Here is an 18,219-nt window from a genome sequence, read left to right on the forward strand (position 1 = left end):
GAACACTGACTTGTACGTAAGTTCAAATAAACTTCCATTGTTTTCAGAGTGATTCCTGTGACTAGTATGGAGCTGTTGGCATCCTCTGACCCATCGTCATCCAGTCCTGGGCCTAGTGTACTGGGAAGCACAGTACTTTCAGAACCCTTGGCCTCTTCACCCTCCTTACTTCTGAGACAAACCAGTGTCTGCAACAGGAAATGTCTGAAACCCTAAAATAACCCTCAACGTCAAATGCTGCAGTGTTCCTTTGGGCAGTGGCACTGGTTCCTAGAGATAGGTCTAGGCTCCAAGGCAGAAACAGCCAATTGCAGTGTCAGGATTTGCTGGTGGCCTCAAGAGGCCTTGCTGCCCACTGCTACTCCTGTTTCCTGACCCAACCCTGGGTGGAGGACATGTGGCTTATGCATTCAACTCAGCTTCTCAACCTAAGACCAGCCTCAGCTGTCCTGTAGAGAGATGCGTTAGCACCTACTTCAGGTTATAGACAGCCTTCTCAGTGCAAGATGGGTGATGGGTGCTTCTAGTCCTTGTGGCACTGGCTTCAGGGAGCCGCTGAAGGACAGATGAAGAGGCGAGGGATAAGAGCCCTTAGAGTCAAAAACCTCTGTGTTCCAATCCTGCATTCCATTGCTTCTGTGTTCAACCTTAGCATAGGGCCTTTGCCCCTCTGACCTGTTTTCTTACCAGTAGAATGGGGTAGTGTTTGCCTCATGGGTATTAAGCAAAAGTGCGCGCACCTTGTGGCCTCCTCATGAAGTTGTTCTGGTCATTGATGAGGCTGGGGTGAGAAATGAGTAGCACCCTGAGAAAGAGAAACTCTGGTTCTGGGGCCCATCACTGTAAATTTGCAATCAATTCTCTAGCCTTTGGTGTGACCTCAAAAAATGGGCAACCAGTGCCATTTGAAGCAGCAGCCCTGTGTGGACCTGGCATTGGGATTACTAGGTCCCATTCTCTAGCCTCTCTGAGTTTTTTTTAGGGTGATTAATTTGTCAGTGTAGAGGAAGCCAAGCATCAGGACTTACCTTGAGAGTGGTTAGGAGATCCAGCATTAGAGCCACTTCCCTCATTTGGTACTGTACTGTATTTCTTTGCTTCAGAAGTAAAAATCAGCTACAGTCAATTCCGATTTGGTATGAGATATAGAAAAATAGTTCAGATATATATAGGTAACTTAACATTTGATAACAGCTACCTTGTAGGACTCGGGTCTACTCTCTAACCTTCCCTTGGCTGCAGCCCATTCACAATTTGGTGAAAGCCTTTAGACTTGGTCCCTCAGGCTGCTGTGTGTTGACCACATATGGTCATGATAGCCAGTCCTTCTAGGGAAGCTAGGAAGAAGACTTCAGACGACCTGAGAATGGACCCTCTGGCCTAGCTGAAAGACAGATAAGTCAGCCAGCTTCCCTGGCTGTCCTCCCCACTCAACTAACTTCTGCCCTGTGTCCATCTTCTGGAGCACATTATAACCTTCAAGGGGCTCCCAAACACCGTTGTTTACACCTGTCAAATAGTGTAGGGAGATGTTTGAACAAAACCTGTACCCCTCTTCCACGTGCAGTGTTGGTTTGTGGGTGCGTGTGCACATGGTGTGTGTACACGTGGTATGTGTGCACATGGACGTGTGTGTAGTTAGACCCTTCCACACAATGCTATGTACTTATTCCATGTCAGGCTCCAGGCCAGTGCTTGCAGGGCAGTAGCACATTTCCATCTTCTCAGCTGCCTTGCAGGCTGGCTGTATCCTTGTTTCCTGGAGAAGAAACCATGCCAAGAACTGTGCATGATATAATGGCTAGAAACAGCCCTGCCCGCACCTGACTGACCTGGCAGATTACATCTGCATGCACTTCTCACTTTGTTTCCTCACAGGAACCAGGGAGCAGGGCTGTTCTGGAACGATGTGGGCCTTTATTTGGTCTGACTTAGCCACTCTTGGGATATGTCTGTAGCAGCTCTGTTGGTTTAAGACTCACTATCTGCCCGTCGTGCCCCATGTCACCTCAGAAAGCCATGGCCAGGAAGAATGCCAGAAGTCAGAGGCCTGCCCTGTGACCTCAAGGGTTCTTTGGCCAGCCTATAACCACATCCATCCAGGTATGCTGTCAGTACTGTGCCAAGTGCACAGGCAGTCACAGTTCCTGCCACAAGCTCAGAAGAGGCAGATGAAAGTCAGTCAGTTACGTAAGTGAGGGTTGGGTGCAACCAGGGCTAGCCCTGGAGAGGTGAGTTTGCCTGTCCCAGAGGGACCTGGCCTGGCTAAAGATGGAAGGCCTTCTCAAGGAACAAAGCATAACCAAGCTCTGAGGGGTGCATTGGTTTACTATGAGGCACGGGGTATAAGGGAGAAGGTAGGTGCCTTGGGCGTTAGTCTCCCTGGTTGCAGCTGATGCCCGCTGGGGCACAGAGCTGCAGGAAGAGCCTCTGATGCTGGCTTGCACCTTGGTTTGTAGTGTGCACCTTCCTGGAGAGCCCAGGGTACCCTGTGCCAAACCTCCTTCACAGCCATCCATTGTCACCCACCATGCTGTCACCATCCGTCATGTGCTGTCTGTGCTCATCCTTGCCTGTTTGCCCCATGTTACTTCCACCAATATTGCCCGTGCTGCCCCTAACCCTGACCACACTCTGTTCTCCAGGCTTTGTCTTTCTGCTTGCACCTGTCACGGCTCGCTTTGGGGAACAGCGCAGACCGCATGCTCAGCCCTCAGTCCGGCTCCCTGCTTCCCCTGTGACCAGGAGCACCTTCATATCCACTGGTCCTGTGATTTGGAAAGTGTGTGTTTGATGTGCTTGCTTCTGCCTACGGTCCATATTCTCAGTTCTGGCTGGATACGGAGGCTGTGGTGGTCTCTACCTACTGACACCTGTTCACCTGCCTGGCAGGTAGCTGTGTCCTGTATTTCCATTGCTTTGCTCTTTTCTTGCTTAAAAAAATAAATAACAAAGGCAACGGACTCTTAAGATACCACATTCTCAGAGTAGCCGAGACACTCTGAGTTGGCCCTTTGTCTGCAGTCCATGGGCTGGGCTGTAGAGTGTCAGGAGATACAAGCAGCAGTCAGGCTGAAAGGCAGACCTGGCCTTGTCTCTGCCTAATGGTCTCCCTTCCTAGGCCATGTGTAGGTCAGTTTCTGGTAGGAATATTATACTGTTATAAACAGACCTTCTCAATGTAGATCTCAGGCTGTCCTGCTTGTTCCCCGTGGAATAGGGAATGAGGGAACTGTTGGAAGGCAGACCCTTCCTTTGTGCTCTCTCTTACTCTTTATTTTTCTGAAAATCTCTTTGGCTCACAGCTATTCATGGGATTTGTTGAGTGGCTGCTGTGTGTAGGCAGGGAAGAGGGCACTATGGGGAAAACAAAGCCCCAGGTCTCTGCTGCTGGTGGGATCTGTTTCCATAGGGGGTTAATGCTGTGAGCTGGCAGGAGGGAGCAAGCCCTGTGTGTGTGTGTGGGGGGGTGTCATTGGGTCTTCCTGGAGATTGAGAGCCCTGTAGGTAGAAGGCTGTAGGCCTCTGGAGTGGAAGCAGTGGGAACCAAGACATGGAACTGGAGAGTTCTACAGCATCTGGATGCTGAGCTAACTAAGGTAGCTCCCCCAAAAAGAGAGAGAGAGAGATTTTAATGGAGGAAAAGGTTGGGAGAGCAGCTGAGCCCCAAAGGGTGGGCTCCTTCCTATAGGCAGTAGGAGAGTAATGCAGTCACAGGGCCCCTCTCTTGGCTCTGAGACAGGCAGATTCTCCCCATCATCCTTTGTCTGAAGAACCTTCCTAGGAAACTCACCAGATGGCTGTGGGATGCCAGCTTGACAGCTGCTTCTCTGCTCTTGGCATTTACCTCCCGAGTAGGCTGCTCGCCTGCCTTGGTTAGGAAATATGTAAAGCTGGCGGGGGCCGCCCCAGTCAGTGTCTCCCCTGGCATGAAGCGCACGGTGAGGCTGTCTTCTTCCTGTTCTGAGGATCGCACTCCCAGCATGGCAGCACCAGTCTGGCTGAGTGTGTTGTGGCTTTCCAGTGCCCACGCTGGCTGAGAAGGGGCAGGGGCATGGGCACAGCGTGGCCCTCCCTGTGAGGCCCTCATGATCACCAGATGCCTTGCTCTGTGTTGTGCATCTGCCTGCCTGTCTGTCTCTCTCTCTCTCTCTCTCGGGACCCTTGGTTTCTGATTTCTCTTTGATATCTGTTCAGTCTCCTCAGTCTGCCATGGGTACCTCTATCCTGCATCTCCTGCCTTGCTCTTGATGGATATGTCCTTTTCTAGTGACTGGCAAGGATTTTTTTGGGGGGAGAATCTTTTGAGACAGGGCTTCACTGTAGTTCAGGCTGGTCCTGAACTCACTTTGTAGCTCAGGCTGGCCTCCAATACACAGACTCAGACTCAGACTCCAAGTGCCGGAATTAAAAGCATGTACCACCATACCTATCTGGTGGAGTGGATTTGTCCAGTTGAAAAATTTCTCAAAATATTATTTCACCCAAGTTTTTGATTGTTAGAAACCTGTCGTTTTTTTAGTTGGCAGGATATCTGTGTTCTTTTCAGGGCTCACCAGTCAGAGCCACTGCAGTCCCTAATGGCACAACCACATCTTTTTTCTTGGACTCTCACTGACCTGAGCTGCTAGAATAAACAGCTGTGAGCTTATTATTCCTACTGCTGGCACAAATGGCACAGGCATATTTAAAGAGACTTAGGAAACTTGTGTATTGTAACTAAACAGCTCCTACAGGCTAGACTGAGATACTGGGGATGTGCAAGGTGTGCAAACCTAGATGAAGAAAGAAACAGAGCCAGCTCTCATGCGAGGGGGACGGGCTGCCTTTCCTCGCCAGGCCAGCTCCCTCTCCCTGTTCTGAGTCACCTGGCATTCTTTGGGTCCCACCCTATAAGTGGAACGTGCTAAGGGCTTAGAGGCTGGCAGCCACACGTCACCCCATGGATTCAGAGAGGAAAGGATGGAGGGCCCATGTACATCCATGTGAAATAATGTTGCAGTGGTCAACAGTAAAAAGCTCAAATGTTTACAGCCTTGCCACAAATATTTCTATGAGAAGTTTTTGGGAGTAGGGCCAAAAAGAGAGTAGGGCCAGCATACAGCCTGCCTGCTGGTGCCGTCATTTTTCCTTAACCTCAAAGGAGCTCTTAAAGAAATCCACCCTCAACTCTGGAGACTTGGGGCTACTCTGGGCAGTAAGTAGTACCTACAGGTCCTATTTACTATGTCTGTGTCCCTGCAAGGCCCTCCCTGACAAGCCCATGGGAAGTTTGGGCTGAGTCAGTCTCTCCTGTGTCAAAAACTTGTCACTGGTGTCTTTCCCTGTGTCAAGATGGGGCACTCAGAAAACCCCTACTCCAAGATCCTTCCGTAGAAACTCCAGGTGGAAACTGAGTCAGGACAATGGTCAGTACTACTTGCCTCTTTTGCCCTCCTTTGTGAGGTCAGGTGAGACAAAAGAGAATCTCTGTCGCCGTGGTTGGCAGCCTTTGTCTACAGAGCAGCAGACAGTGGACCCACCAGTTCTTCTGAGTACTCAACATAGGCCATTAGCACACAAAGTTATGTCAACCCCTTTTGGAGCCTCAGCTGCAGGATTCTAGATAAGGTCTGCAATACCCGGAGCAGCTTCATGGAAGAGGTGGAGCAGACCTGGAAGTTCAGCTAGCAGCCAACTGGAAGGTGTGTATTTCCCAAGCCAGAATTCCCCTTCTACACCCACCTGTACATTCTCCATGTTCTCTCCCAGTGTAGAAGGGAAACATCAGACTGAATTGAGCTGATAAGAGGCAGGTGGAATATGGTTCAGGAATGGTGAATTGTTTTGTTTTGTTTTGTTTTTGAGACAGGGTCTGACTATGCAGTTTGAGCTGGCCTTGAACTCACTTTGTAGCCCAGGCTGGTCTCGAACTCACAAAAATCCTCCTGCCTCAGCCTCCTGAGTGCTGGGATTATAGGAGTGCACCACCATGCCTGGCTCATGGACTGGTGAATTCTTGCCCAAAGTATGAAGACAATAGGTGGGAGTCCCACTCTAGAAGCGTATTTATGATCTTCTCTGGTGCATTGCCCCTTCTGTGGCTACAGACCTGGTGTCTGAGAGATGACCCTTCAGAAAGGTCTGGTGGGAGTAAGGAGAGGACAGCAAACAGCCACATCCTTCCCTCTCCTGCCCTGCTGTGGAGCCTCCTAGGAGGGGCTGCAGTCCACTTTACTGCCTGCTCAGCTAGCTCAGCCAGCTCTGCGTGTCTAAGGTTGGCCTCATGTTCTCTAAGAACTTCTTCCCAGCACTGTTACTCTGTTATCCTCCCTGCCCCATCTCACCCAGCCTTGTGCGGTCCCATCCCTGGCAGTCCACTGAGCGGTAGGACAGACTTTGTACATATGCTGTGGTGCTCCTGGCAGACTTTTTCCACTATTCTTTTTGTTTGTCTGTGGCTCACTAATATCCTCAGTTAGCTGTACAAAGGCAGGTTGGATTAACCATGATAGGAGAGACAAGGAGTGCCCCCTGCCCAGGTACATGGAACCATTCTTTAAGAGACTTTTTGTTCATTTCTTTCACATTTTGATGTAAAGGAAATGAAAGTTGGTTTTCCTTCTGGCCAGCTTCTTAGTGTGAAACCTTGGATTAGTTCTTGGAGTTTAAAATCAGAACTTTTTTTTTTTTTTTTTTTTTTTTTTGGAAGAGAGAGGAAGAAGCAAGTGGCTCTGCAGAGCAACCTGGGCTTGAGTAAAAGGAAAAAGCAAGACAAAAATATTGTATACCCTGGAGGGGACAGCACGTGCATGCTATTGTGAGGCCCTGAGCCATTTTTAATCAGCATGCACCTACCCTTTCAGACCCACAGAACTTGAAAGAAGTGGAGAGAAACGTGAACCCTGACTCTCATTTGAACAGATGCATTCCTCTTCCATTTCTGAGGCACAGAAGCCCCAGTTCCTCTTGGGGTGCCACTGCCCCAGGGTTTGGTGGGAATCTCGATCAGCACTTCCCCTCATGCCTGTGCCTCAGTGGATACAACCCCTGTCTCGCCAGCTTTGCCCCAACATTGAGACTGGAGGTAGTACCACAGGATCAGATGGCTTTGGCCTCATTGAGGGGCCCTTCCTTAGGGCCACTTTGGAACTCTGATTACTCCTGGGATGAGGGCTTGTCCAGAATTGCCACAGTGCCCCAGTCAGTGCTTGGCTCTGCAGACTGTCAGAGGGTTGGCTGTTCTGGCTTGTGAAGTAGTATCAGAGGACCGGGGAAGGGCCTGAGAAGGTGAGGAAGTCCTTTCCCTCAGCTCCTGCATATCCTGCTCCTCTTCTGTGGCTCTTAATTGCTGTGGAGGTTATTTTAAAATAGGCTCAGGAAAATTCCCCCTCGATTGTCTGTTGCTCAAGTGTACAATAGGCACATAGCACAACAAGTTATTCTGTATTTTGTTTTGTTTTGTTTTGCTTTGCTATTGAGACATGGTCTCACTGTGTAGCTGTCCTTGTGCTCAGGGCAGTACTACCTTAGCCTCTCAAGTGCTGGGATTATAGACATGCGCCACCACACCCGGCCTAGGCTGTCCTGCCTTGCCCACATGACATGGTTCCTGGTGAGGTCTGGCTGGTTTCCTTGCACACTGGCAGATCAGTGGTCCCCTCACATTACTGCATCAAATGGGCATTAGCACTTGGAGAGTAAATATCCATTTGCTTAAGTCAATCCTCAGTTTTCATAATGATCACAGCTGGGATTCTACTAAACTGGTGATTCCTTTAGGCCCAGAGCCCAATAGCTTGTGAGCCAGTGAGCTTGTGGGGCAGCGTGCCAGTGGGTGAGATCATCCTGGCTAGGCTTGCTTCCTAGAGCTCGCTGCAGAATGTGCTGCTCATCCTGCAGTGATTTTAGCTGATCTTATTGTGACTGAGGGAAACTGGCCCTGACCTGCTTCTTAGAAGGCCTCGGCTACACAGGCATGCCCTGCCATCTTTGGGAGACTGAGGTCTCTTGGGCATTGTCTGAGCCATAGATGTCAGGGCTAGGATGAATGCTGCAGGACAGGATGGTTCACTGGATTGCCATTTAAGTGTGCCAGGCACAGCAATGTATGTGTCAAGGGCAGAGGCAGGGAGACGGTGAAAACGGTGTTAAAATCCATGCCTTGGGGGTCTTAAAGCAGCAAAATCATCCAGCCAACGTTACTCAGCCTGTAATTTGCAGATCTGAGATTAGATTGAGGACTGGGACGGGGAGTTTGGAGCTCATACAATGACTAGCTCCTGAAGCTAAGGGTCTGCGTTGATGGGCCTGCCCTACCGCAGGGATAGTGATGGGCTGCCCTGCTTCTGAGGGAGAAGTGATCCCTTCACAATGAGGACTCAGGTTAGGAATCTCTTTTGAGGGCCACAGGCCTGCTTCTAACCCCTGCTTGGTGCTTATGGATTGGAATCTGGCCTTGCAAGTGAGGGAAAAGCCCTTTGTTTGCTAAGCATGAGGCAGAGGGTCCAGTCACCTCCTTGCTTTCTAGCTTGGCCCTCATACATTGCCCAAGTTCCCTGCTGTTACTGTTCTTTCATCCCAGCTGATACTTACGAGCCATGAGTTACTGGGCAGTAGACATTGCAACAGCAGCTATGAAGGGAGAGCTTTGTACTAGGCTGCCAACGAGGTCACTGTCCCCAACCTTGGTATATAGTGAGACACGAGCCAAGAGACCAGAGCAGCAAGGCAGGATTTGGACACGGGGCTGATTCCCAGTGTCCCTGTGTGTGAGCCAGCCTGCCTGGGCAAGTCTGTGTAAGGGTTTGGGAACTGCTCTTCAGTTGCTCAGCCATTGGCTTCAGTAAGCCATCAGCAAAACCCTGTCCCTGTTTAGAACATGACAAATTTGAGACATTAGCCATAAAATATGTCAAGTCCCTGAGATAATAGTGTGGATGGTTGACCTGATGTTTCATGAACATTTGCTATGTGTCAGGCACTGATTCAGGCACTGGGTGTGTGCTAACCTGTGTAATCTTCACGATAATTCTGTTAGCTAAGTAGTTGTATTATCACAGATTTACATGCTGAGAAGCTGAAGTGTAAGTAATCGTGTCATTTGCCTAGTCCCCCAGAGCTGGTAAGTGATGGGGCAGAATTCACATGTAGAGCCTGATCATCCAGTGTGTGGGCCAGTGATGATGAACTTTGCAGAACTTTCAATGATAGAAACAGCCCGCTGCGGTGCATGTGCTATAGTATAGGTTCACCCTCACCCTAAGCGGGTGAAAATGACTTTGTATTTTATTGTAAATTTGTCTGCTAAGCAGCTTACACGGGTCTTCTTGGTGGGTCCTGAGGGATTGCCCAGAAGGTGCTAATACATCAACCAGTACCGGGCTTTTGAGGTACTGAGCTAGGTTGAAGGGCCCTGGAGAACTGTGACTGCTGTTTGTCTCGTGTCCTCATAAGCTGCTGTGGCTTGGATGGCTCTGAGATGACATATGTCTGCAATTTACAGGTGGGGCAGAGGCATAGAGGTCACAGAACCAGTGAGTGACACATGAGGAATTTGAACTTAGCTCTCTTAATTCCCAGTTCATTGAATGTCACTTTCAGATATACAAAGTTTAAGACAAAATTTTATTTTTTTTAATGACTATTTTATCTTTGTTGTAATCTCTGCACCCCTCCTCCATCCCTAGCCCTTGTTAAGGGTTTTGCTAAATTGTCCTGGGTGCCCTTGAACTTCAGAACTAGTTTTCCAAGTAGCTGGGATATAGGTGTGTGCCTCCATGTCCACTATAATATCTCTTTTTTAAAAAATGTACTTTTGGCCTGAGGAGTAACAAAATACTACTTTTAGGGGGAGGTAGTTATACTAGAGATTGAACCCAGGGCCTTCATACTAAGCTAACATCCCAGCCCTTTAAATTTTTTTTTTAATTTTAATCAGGCTGTAGTGGCATGCACCTGTAATCCCAGTACTTGGGAGTCTGAGGCAGGAGGATCACTGTGAGTTTGAGGCCAAACTGGTTACATAGTGAGTTCAAGGCCAACCTGAACCTCATAGCAAGACCTTATCTCAAGCTTTTTTTTTTTGGAGGCAGAATCTAGCTAAGTTTCCCAAGCTAACAGAAAATTCCCATCCTCCTAGAGTGCTGGAATTGCAGGCATGTGCCTCCACACCTAGTTTAAAATACATCTTTAAAAGATACTGTACTAATTCACAGGCATCCTAAGAGCTTCTCATCTTTTGTACTCCATTTTCACTCATTTTTACTGTAACATATGGTTTAACAAGCCTATATGTAACTCTTACTTTTGCTTTATGAAGTAATGAGTGGTATTTTAGAAGAATAAGATCTTTTATATTTATCATCACCTTTTAGTTAAGAGCAAAAATGATGTGGATTCATATTCATTCTACCTGAGGAACTGCCTTTAATCAGTCTTGTCTTGTCTTTTTTCTGTCTGGGTGTCTGTCTTTCTTTCTTCCTTTCCTTTGAGACAGGGTCTTACTGTAAAGGTCAGGAGCCGGCCTTGAACTCACTGTGCAACCCAAATCCTCCTTCTGCTGCCTCCTGAATGCTGGAATTACAATCATGCACCAGCCATCATGCTCAGCTTTTAACATTTCTTGTAACTCAGATCTGCTTTTAGTTTTTGTTTGACTGAAAAAAGTCCATAGTTTCTCCTGCATCTTAGGAAGGGGGTATTTTTACTGACTATAGAATTCTGGATTGAAGTTGGGCATGGTGGTGTATACCTGTAATCCCAGAACTCTGGGAGAATCATAGATTTGAGCCCAATGTAGGCAGAGAGCAAGACCCTGTCTTAAAATAAATAAATTGTTAAAAATTGAGTTGACTTTTTTTCTTTTAGCACTTTAAGGGCACTGTATGACTTACATAGTTTCTAATGAGAAACTGGCTGTCAATCTTAACTTTCTGTATATGTGATATCTTTCTCTGATTGCCTTTAAGATTTTCTCTGTCTTTGGTTTTCAGCAGTTTATGCTATGGCAATGATTTTTTTCTTATGCTATTTAATATATATGTGTGAGTCTTTCTCTTGTTTGGTATTCTCTGAGATTCTTGGTGATTTGATACCTTGTGTTGTTCTAGGGAAGTTCTGTTTTTGTCTTTCTCTTTCTCTCTTTTAATGCCAGGAGTCACCCCTATGGCCTGTGCATGCTAGGAGAGTGCTATAATCATTGTATCTTGAACTACTGCTTCCGTTCTATTTCTCTTATCTCCTTCTGTGACTCCTGTTGGTGGGTTAGATCTTGGCTGCTCTGTCCTGAGTCCCCCTTTCTGCCTGCCCTTCTGTCTTTATTCTTCTGATTTGGATTGTTTCTACTGACCTAATTTCAAGTTTTGGTTTTTTTCCCCTCTCAGTTTTGTCAGGTCTGCTGAGAAGCCTGGAAAAGACCTTTTTCATCTGTTTCTGTGTTTTTCTTATTTCCAGCGTCTCCTTTTGACTCTTCATTTTCATCTTATTGCTGAAATTCTCTATCGTTTCAATAGGTGATGTTCAGATTTTGTACTATAACCTTTAACATAGTAAACAAGCACAAAAATCGTGTTACTCTTTACTATCTTAAATTTCCCATCAGGTATTGCTGCGATCTGGATCACCTCTTGAGTCTGGTTCTACTGATTGTTTTGTCTCTTGAGAATGTAGGTCCCCCCGCCCTTTTTTGGTGTATGCATGTGCCTTGTAATTTTTACATTGAATATCAGATATCATGCACAGGGTTGAAGAGACGGAGATGAGTACCATTATGCCTTGACCGAGCTTCCCCCTTCAGTTTCTAGGCTACTCGGGGAATTTGAATTAGGCTAGTGAGAAGTCAGGCTGGGTTGGGATTTGTTGTTGCTGTGTTACCTTCAGGGCATCAGTGGCTTTGTACCTCTCTCGTGTTATCTTGTGCATAGAGTGGGGACCAAATTGCTATAAGGTTTTCTCAGTGTTCCAGTTCAGTGTTCAGTCTCAGGGGTATCTCAAGGAGGTCTCCTTTCCTGCTCTTGTTCTCTCTCTGTAGTAGGCTGCTTTGCTAGGTGCTTGCTAGGATGAGAGAGGGCCTAGGGTGGCTTTTCATTGTTTTGGTCCAGACTCAGACTTAGGAGGCAGGCTCTGGGTCCCTGCATCTCAGAAGTGAGACATTCTCAGGATTCTGTCATTCTCCTAGTGGGAGACTTCTTGCCCTTCCTCAGGGCAAAGTATTTTATTTTCCTTCCCCGTACCCTGGAGGTAAAAGGATTGTGCATGCCCTCTCCCATCCTCAAGAGAATTTTGCCTGGTCCCTAGTCTTTTCTCCTGAACACCCTGAGGCCCACAGCCAGCCAGGGCATGAATATAAATTTCCTTCAAGTTCATGACTCCTATCTAGGATATCTATCCAGAAATCTATCCAGATTTTCATTGTAGACCACACCTGGCTTTTCACAACAGGTTGAACATGTTTGCCACATTATTTCCTAATTCAGTTAATTCTGTTATAGCTCTATGGTAGAAACACTACATAATAGAGGTTACTGTGCATCTCTTGTCAACTTCACATTCACCAACATCATACTGGGAGCTTGAAATCAGCACAATGGGAATATTTACACCACACAAATCAGTAAATGCTACAAATCTGGGCTCTTTTTTTTTCCTGCCTGAGAGCCTATTGTTAAACATTTACCAGGTACCACTGTTGAGGGAAACCTGAGGAAGGTTCCCAGGGAGGTTGGTGCCTTTGCTGAGTGGCTCTGTGGCCTTCTCAGGTTGATCTCGGCAGGGTCAGTAGCTGTGTTCAGGCCATCTCCTTTGAGGGGAGGCCCCTCCATGTTGGAGATGGTGTGGGTTCATGCTCCTGCCCTCTCTCCCGTAGATCGAAGCCAGGACAGCACAGCTGTGGCACTCTCAGACTCCAGCTCAACACAGGACTTCTTTAATGAGCCCACCAGCTCGCTGGAGAGCTCCCGGAAGCCTTATGCAGAGAAGAGGGTGCCTGTACTCAGTGCCCAAGCAGGACCAAGCAGTAAAGACCTCCAGGGGGCCACAGAGGAAAGAGGTATGAAGACCTGCCTGAGTGATGTCTGGTAGCAGTCTAGGCAGACCTGAAGACCGCAGGCTCCGTGGGGACTGGGCCTGGCCTGGCTTCTGTCTTCGTGCCTCTGTCTGCTGTCCTAGAACCTCTCAGTGGAGCCAGTTACTTTCTTCTCCAAGCCCCTATTGTTCTCCCTGTAGGATGGGAATGATCCCAGTAGCCACACCCAGGACTGTAAAGATTAAATGAGGTAGCACCTGAAGGTGGAGCCTGATACACCAAGTGTGCTGCTCAGCGACACTTGTCATTGTTAGGGCCCCCATAGCCCAATCTGGGAAAGCATTGCCCATGTCAGTGTGCCTTACTTTTTTTCTTGGTAAATATTTTTAAAAGTGTCTGGATTCTAAATGTCACAAATGTGTTTTCCTTTTAGTGTGAATCAAATGGGGCCTCTATGAAAAAAAAGTCTCCCTTTTTTGAGCAGAGGGCCTTGATTGAAGCACAGGATACACCAGAGTGGTCTCTGGGCAGCTGAGCTGACAGGTGGATGGGGGGAGTTATGAGAGTGACTGCTCAGAACCTTACCTCAACGACAGGAGTGATGATAATGGTCAAGCATTCTATGCGTCAGATGTCTGCCTGATTATACTTGGACGTGGTGTAAGGGGAACTTGGATCTTAGTCCATGCCCCTGGGCTCTACCCCACCGGGCCCCAGATCCCTCCAGGCCTCTCCTGTGGTAAGGGACAGGGCCCCAAGAGCTCAATCTATCATGCAGACTGCCTTCAGAATACATGCTGTGGGCTCCCTCTATGCCTCTTTTCAGACAGGCTGTGCAGGGCGTGTACGAGCCACAGGCCAAGGGCCATCTCGCTGTTTTTCTGGCTCTCCCATAGCCCCCTTCCCTTTTCTGCTTTCATCCTGGGCCAGGTAGCCTCCTCTATTCACATCCAAGGAGCCCACACTTTAGGGACTAGCCTGAGACTACTCAGCCATTGTCATCATCCTGGGCCTTGTCCTGGGCCCTCCTGTACTGCCTGGCTCCACTGTCCCCTGCAGAGTAGCGATGGATATTCATATTCTGGGCTCCTATGAAGTGGCTCACACACAGCAGCCTTGGAGAAGGATGTTAGACAGGCTGTGGCCTGAGGCGCTGAGAAGTGGAGCTGGCGTAGCACTTCATGAGCCTCTCTTGGCTGTTTTATTTGATGATGGTGACAACACCTCCCTTCTGTGGGCTACTTCCCCAGATACTACACTGGCCCTGGAGATGGGACAATCATGCTTGCCATTCAGTGAGGAGGAACAGAGGCAGATTATAACCCTACTTTTGTAACCTTTGGGTCCCTCTGCTGCAAGGCAACCTGGAACTCCTGTTTTACAGAACAAGAGGCCAGATGGCCATAAGCCCAGCCAGTTGTGGGAGAGCCAGTGCTGGGCCTTGTACCTTCCACTGGTCCATCTCTCTGGTCACTGCCCTTCCTGGTTCAAATGCCCAACAGAAAAGGTGGCAGGAGGGTAGAGGATTTAGCTCAGTGGCCTAAGTGCCTGCCTGGCAAATGTGAGCTTGTTAGTTTGATCCCTGGTATCAAAAAAAAAAAGAAAAGAAAGAAAGAAAGAAAGAAAGAAAGAAAGAAAGAAAGAAAGAAAAGGTGGCAAGGTTGAGTATTGGGAATAACTGGAGGCTGTAAGGAGAGCCTGACTGAGTTAGGTGACCCAGGCAAAGGCAGGCCCCGGAGAAACCTCACAGGCCACCCTGTTTCCAGTGCCCAGTGCCCATCCAGCATAGGCACCAACCCTACTGTGCTAAGTGCCTCACTGAAGTGCTGCTATTGCTGGTGACAGGTGGCTACATTGGCAGGGTCTGAAATCAGGGTGACTTTGTTGTCCTTCTTTTCAACTGTAGGAAAAACTGAGGAGTCCTTGGAGAGCACAGAAGGCTTCCGGGCTACAGAGCAAAGCATCCAGAAGCCTACAGCAGACCCCCCAGCCGCTGTTAGCATCCCTGTCAAGCATCTGGTGTCTGCACCTGTTTTTTGCGATGGGAAAAAGCGGGGTGACCCTCAAGGGGAGCCAGTGGTCTTCCCTCAGGGGCTGCCAGCCGATGCTGAGGAACAGCGCCAGTTTCTTACGGAACAGTGCATTGCTTCCTTTCACCTGTGCCTGAGCCGCTTCCCCCAGCACTACAAGAGTCTCTACCGACTGGCCTTCCTTTACACCTACAGCAAGACCCACCGAGTGAGTGGAGTGTGGGAGAGGGAGGGCAGGCTGGTGTCCTTAAACATTGGTGGGCAGAACCATGACAGATCAGAACTTTGTAATGGGGCTGGACGGTTTGCATGGGAAGGATGGGAGGGAGAGAGCCAGGCCACAGTGAGCCGCCGGCTTATCCCAGGCCTCAGCCCTCCAGCTGCATCTTGCAGAGGCCCATTGCCATCATCCTGCCCCTCAGCTTAACTCCCTGGTGCAGCTGCCAGAACCATCTTCACTGCCTCTGCTTCATGGGGGTTGGGTGCTGACAGCCTGCTCTAACTCTTTCTGGAAAGCAACAGCTGTGGCCCAGGCCCAAGCACTCCCAGGGGCTTCCCAGCCATACCTCTTGTGCTGGCTTTTAGCATTTGTGGAGAGACTGCAGTGACTTTCTTTTCCTTCAGTCTCTCCTCACTCACCCAGCAGGAGTTGTGAGGAGACGGTGCCTCTGGCTACGGTGCCTGCTCTCATGGAGTGTGAGGGTGATGGAGAGCAGAGTTAAACACATGCAAGCAAGCAAAGCAAGTCCAATTGTGACTAGTACTACAGAGAAAATAATGGGGTGCATAGGAGTGGGGTTACTGCTAACACTGCATGACAGTACCTTCTATGCCAAGACCTATAGTGTGAGGGACAAGAGCAGGCTGGAGGAAAGGGAGAACGTTCAGCCAAGGCCAGAAACTTGGGAGAGGGGCTTGTGGGTGAGGACTGAGGAGAACAGTTGGCCTGTGAGATTTCTCTGGGGCCTGCCTTTGCCTGGGTCACCTAACTCAGTCAGGCTCTCCTTACAGCCTCCTGCTATCCCCAATATTCAACCCTTCTAGCTTCTCCGTGGGGCATTTGAACCAGGCAGGGCAGTTGACCAGGAAGGGCAGTTGACCGGAGAGATGGACCTTGTTTTGACATTTTTTTACTTTACAGAATTCTGTTCAGGGCACTAGACACTAGGGTCCCAGAAACTATGTGCCATGTCCCTGCAGTGACTGACACATTCATGTGCTTAGCCAGTTTCCTTAGGGCCCAGCAGGGGAAGTTGGCCTCGGTGGGCCTGGGGAGAGAGGTATCATCGTCCTCAGGGGCTTGGACTCTGAGGTGAGGTGTGGTGTGTGCTGGCAAACAACAGCAGGTTGTGGCCCCAGCTGCACACTGCCTGGCGGCGCTGCTGCTGCCGCACACGGAACATAGCCTACCCGGTGTCTAGCCCGAAGTTGGCAGTGGACCGTACCTGTATGCCCTTCACCTTCTGTTTCCAGGGGGCTTTTTAATAAACCTCCATCAGCACATACGCTTGCTCCTCAAGCAGTTTTCAGGCCAGATGGGCAGGGGCGATATGTCTCCCCCAACCCTCCCACCCCACCTCTTCTTTGTGAGTTTCCTTCCTTCCCTCTAATTGAAGCAGTAGAGTCCTCTCCAGTCTTGGTGGGAGGGACACTATAACCTCCCTCACCTTCCCCATGTAGTTCTCCCTCACCTTCCCCATGTGGCTGTGCAGCCCTCACCACTGTGGTCCAGCTCTGACCAGGACACAGCACTTGTGGTACCATGCTGACCTTTCCCCACATTGCAGGGTACTTTCCCCAGAGCAGGTACTGAAATGGAATTTGGGTGCAAGACGGTTAGTAGGGACTGGCATGTAGGGAAGGGAGGAGAAGGATGCAAGATTGGGTGGAGGAGAATTGAGCTGCGTGCAGGCCTCTTGAAACCCTGGTCACCTAGCCTCCACTTCCCACTAAAGTGCTTCATTTTGAGCCTGAAGGAGCCAGTGCACATAAAGCATTCGGCACAGAGCCAGGTACAGGCGGTAGTTATTACAGCCTGTCCCTCTTATTTAATGAGATTTTCCAAAGTAGAAAACGGTGTTTACACTTGTAATCCCAGCACTTGGGAAGCTGAGGCAGAAGGATTGCCATGAGTTTGAGGCCAGCCTGGGCTACAAAATGAGTTCAAAGTCAGCCTGAACTGCATAGCAAGGCCCAGTCTAAAAAAAAAAAACAGAAACAAACAACGCACAATCAGTATTTATGTCCAAATTAGTGAAAGTTGGAGTGAGGAATGACTATAATTCTTACCTTCTAAGTAAAAAACTGTCTCATCTTTTACTTTTCCTCTGGCTCTTGGTGTATACACTGCTGACTATGTGTTCCCAAGGCCCCAGCCACTTCACCTGGTGATGGGGACATGTATGTCTTTTCGATTTTACTCTTGGGAACCTGGGCTTACAGTGACATGGCTGAGGGACAGAGCCAGGTGTCACGGAGAGCGCAGTTGCTCTGTTGCCTTCACATTGCTAAGTGTGTCTGCCTGCCCTAACCTAAGAGTGTTAGCCATTTTGCTCTTTTTAGGTCATTTTGGTCTTGGTTCCTGGGATGGGTAGACATCAGCTGCGCCCATTGGTGGGAAAAGAGGCTGGAACTGTCTACACCATTGATGTGTCTGTCCCCGGGTAACCCCCATAGCTAGCACACTCAGTTTCTGCTGGCTTTACTGTTATCTGTGTGCCTAGGTTGGGTTCCTTGGTTTTTGGAAATGAAATGCTGGCCTCAATTCTGAGAGAGACTCTGATGTGACAGAAATCCCCTTCCTGCAACTACCCTGACTACTTTCTCACTGGTTCCTTTGTCATCTTCATACAGAGACTTCGTTGAATACTAGTTGCTACCACTGACTTGAATGGCAGGTCATTGGCACCTCACTCCACTGAGAGCCTGAGTCAGGACTTCCCTGCGGCTCGGCTCAGGGTGTGCCTCTGTCCTGGGGGCGAGGGTCTTGTTGGCACTTCTCTTGACAGCAGCTTGTCCACAGAGTTGAGCACACAACCCAGTCTGTCGCTAATTCCAAACCATTAGCTGGCAAGCAGTGACTACTTTCCTAACGCAGCTGTTTAGTAACAAACACTTCCCACTGTGTATATTTGATAACAGCACATTTTTCATAAATCCTGCCTGTGTGCTTGGCAGCGGCATTTT

General features: G+C 48.8%; 1 protein-coding gene across 4 annotated transcripts in view; it reads left to right on the forward strand.

The window, feature by feature from the left end:
* Positions 1-18,219, forward strand: part of Cabin1 (calcineurin binding protein 1) — a 153,438-nt gene that overhangs the window by 82,199 nt on the left and 53,020 nt on the right. For all 4 annotated transcript variants that reach the window (XM_063225858.1, XM_063225856.1, XM_063225859.1 and 1 more), the window contains 2 exons: positions 12,845-13,027; positions 14,910-15,241. In XM_063225858.1, the coding sequence (XP_063081928.1) occupies positions 12,845-13,027; positions 14,910-15,241 (515 nt within the window). The remainder of the gene's footprint in view (positions 1-12,844; positions 13,028-14,909; positions 15,242-18,219) is intronic.

Source organism: Cavia porcellus, unplaced genomic scaffold (assembly GCF_034190915.1).
Source record: "Cavia porcellus strain 051 isolate PalLab524CR breed Dunkin Hartley unplaced genomic scaffold, mCavPor4.1 scaffold_16, whole genome shotgun sequence".
NCBI classification, from domain to species: Eukaryota; Metazoa; Chordata; class Mammalia; order Rodentia; family Caviidae; genus Cavia; species Cavia porcellus.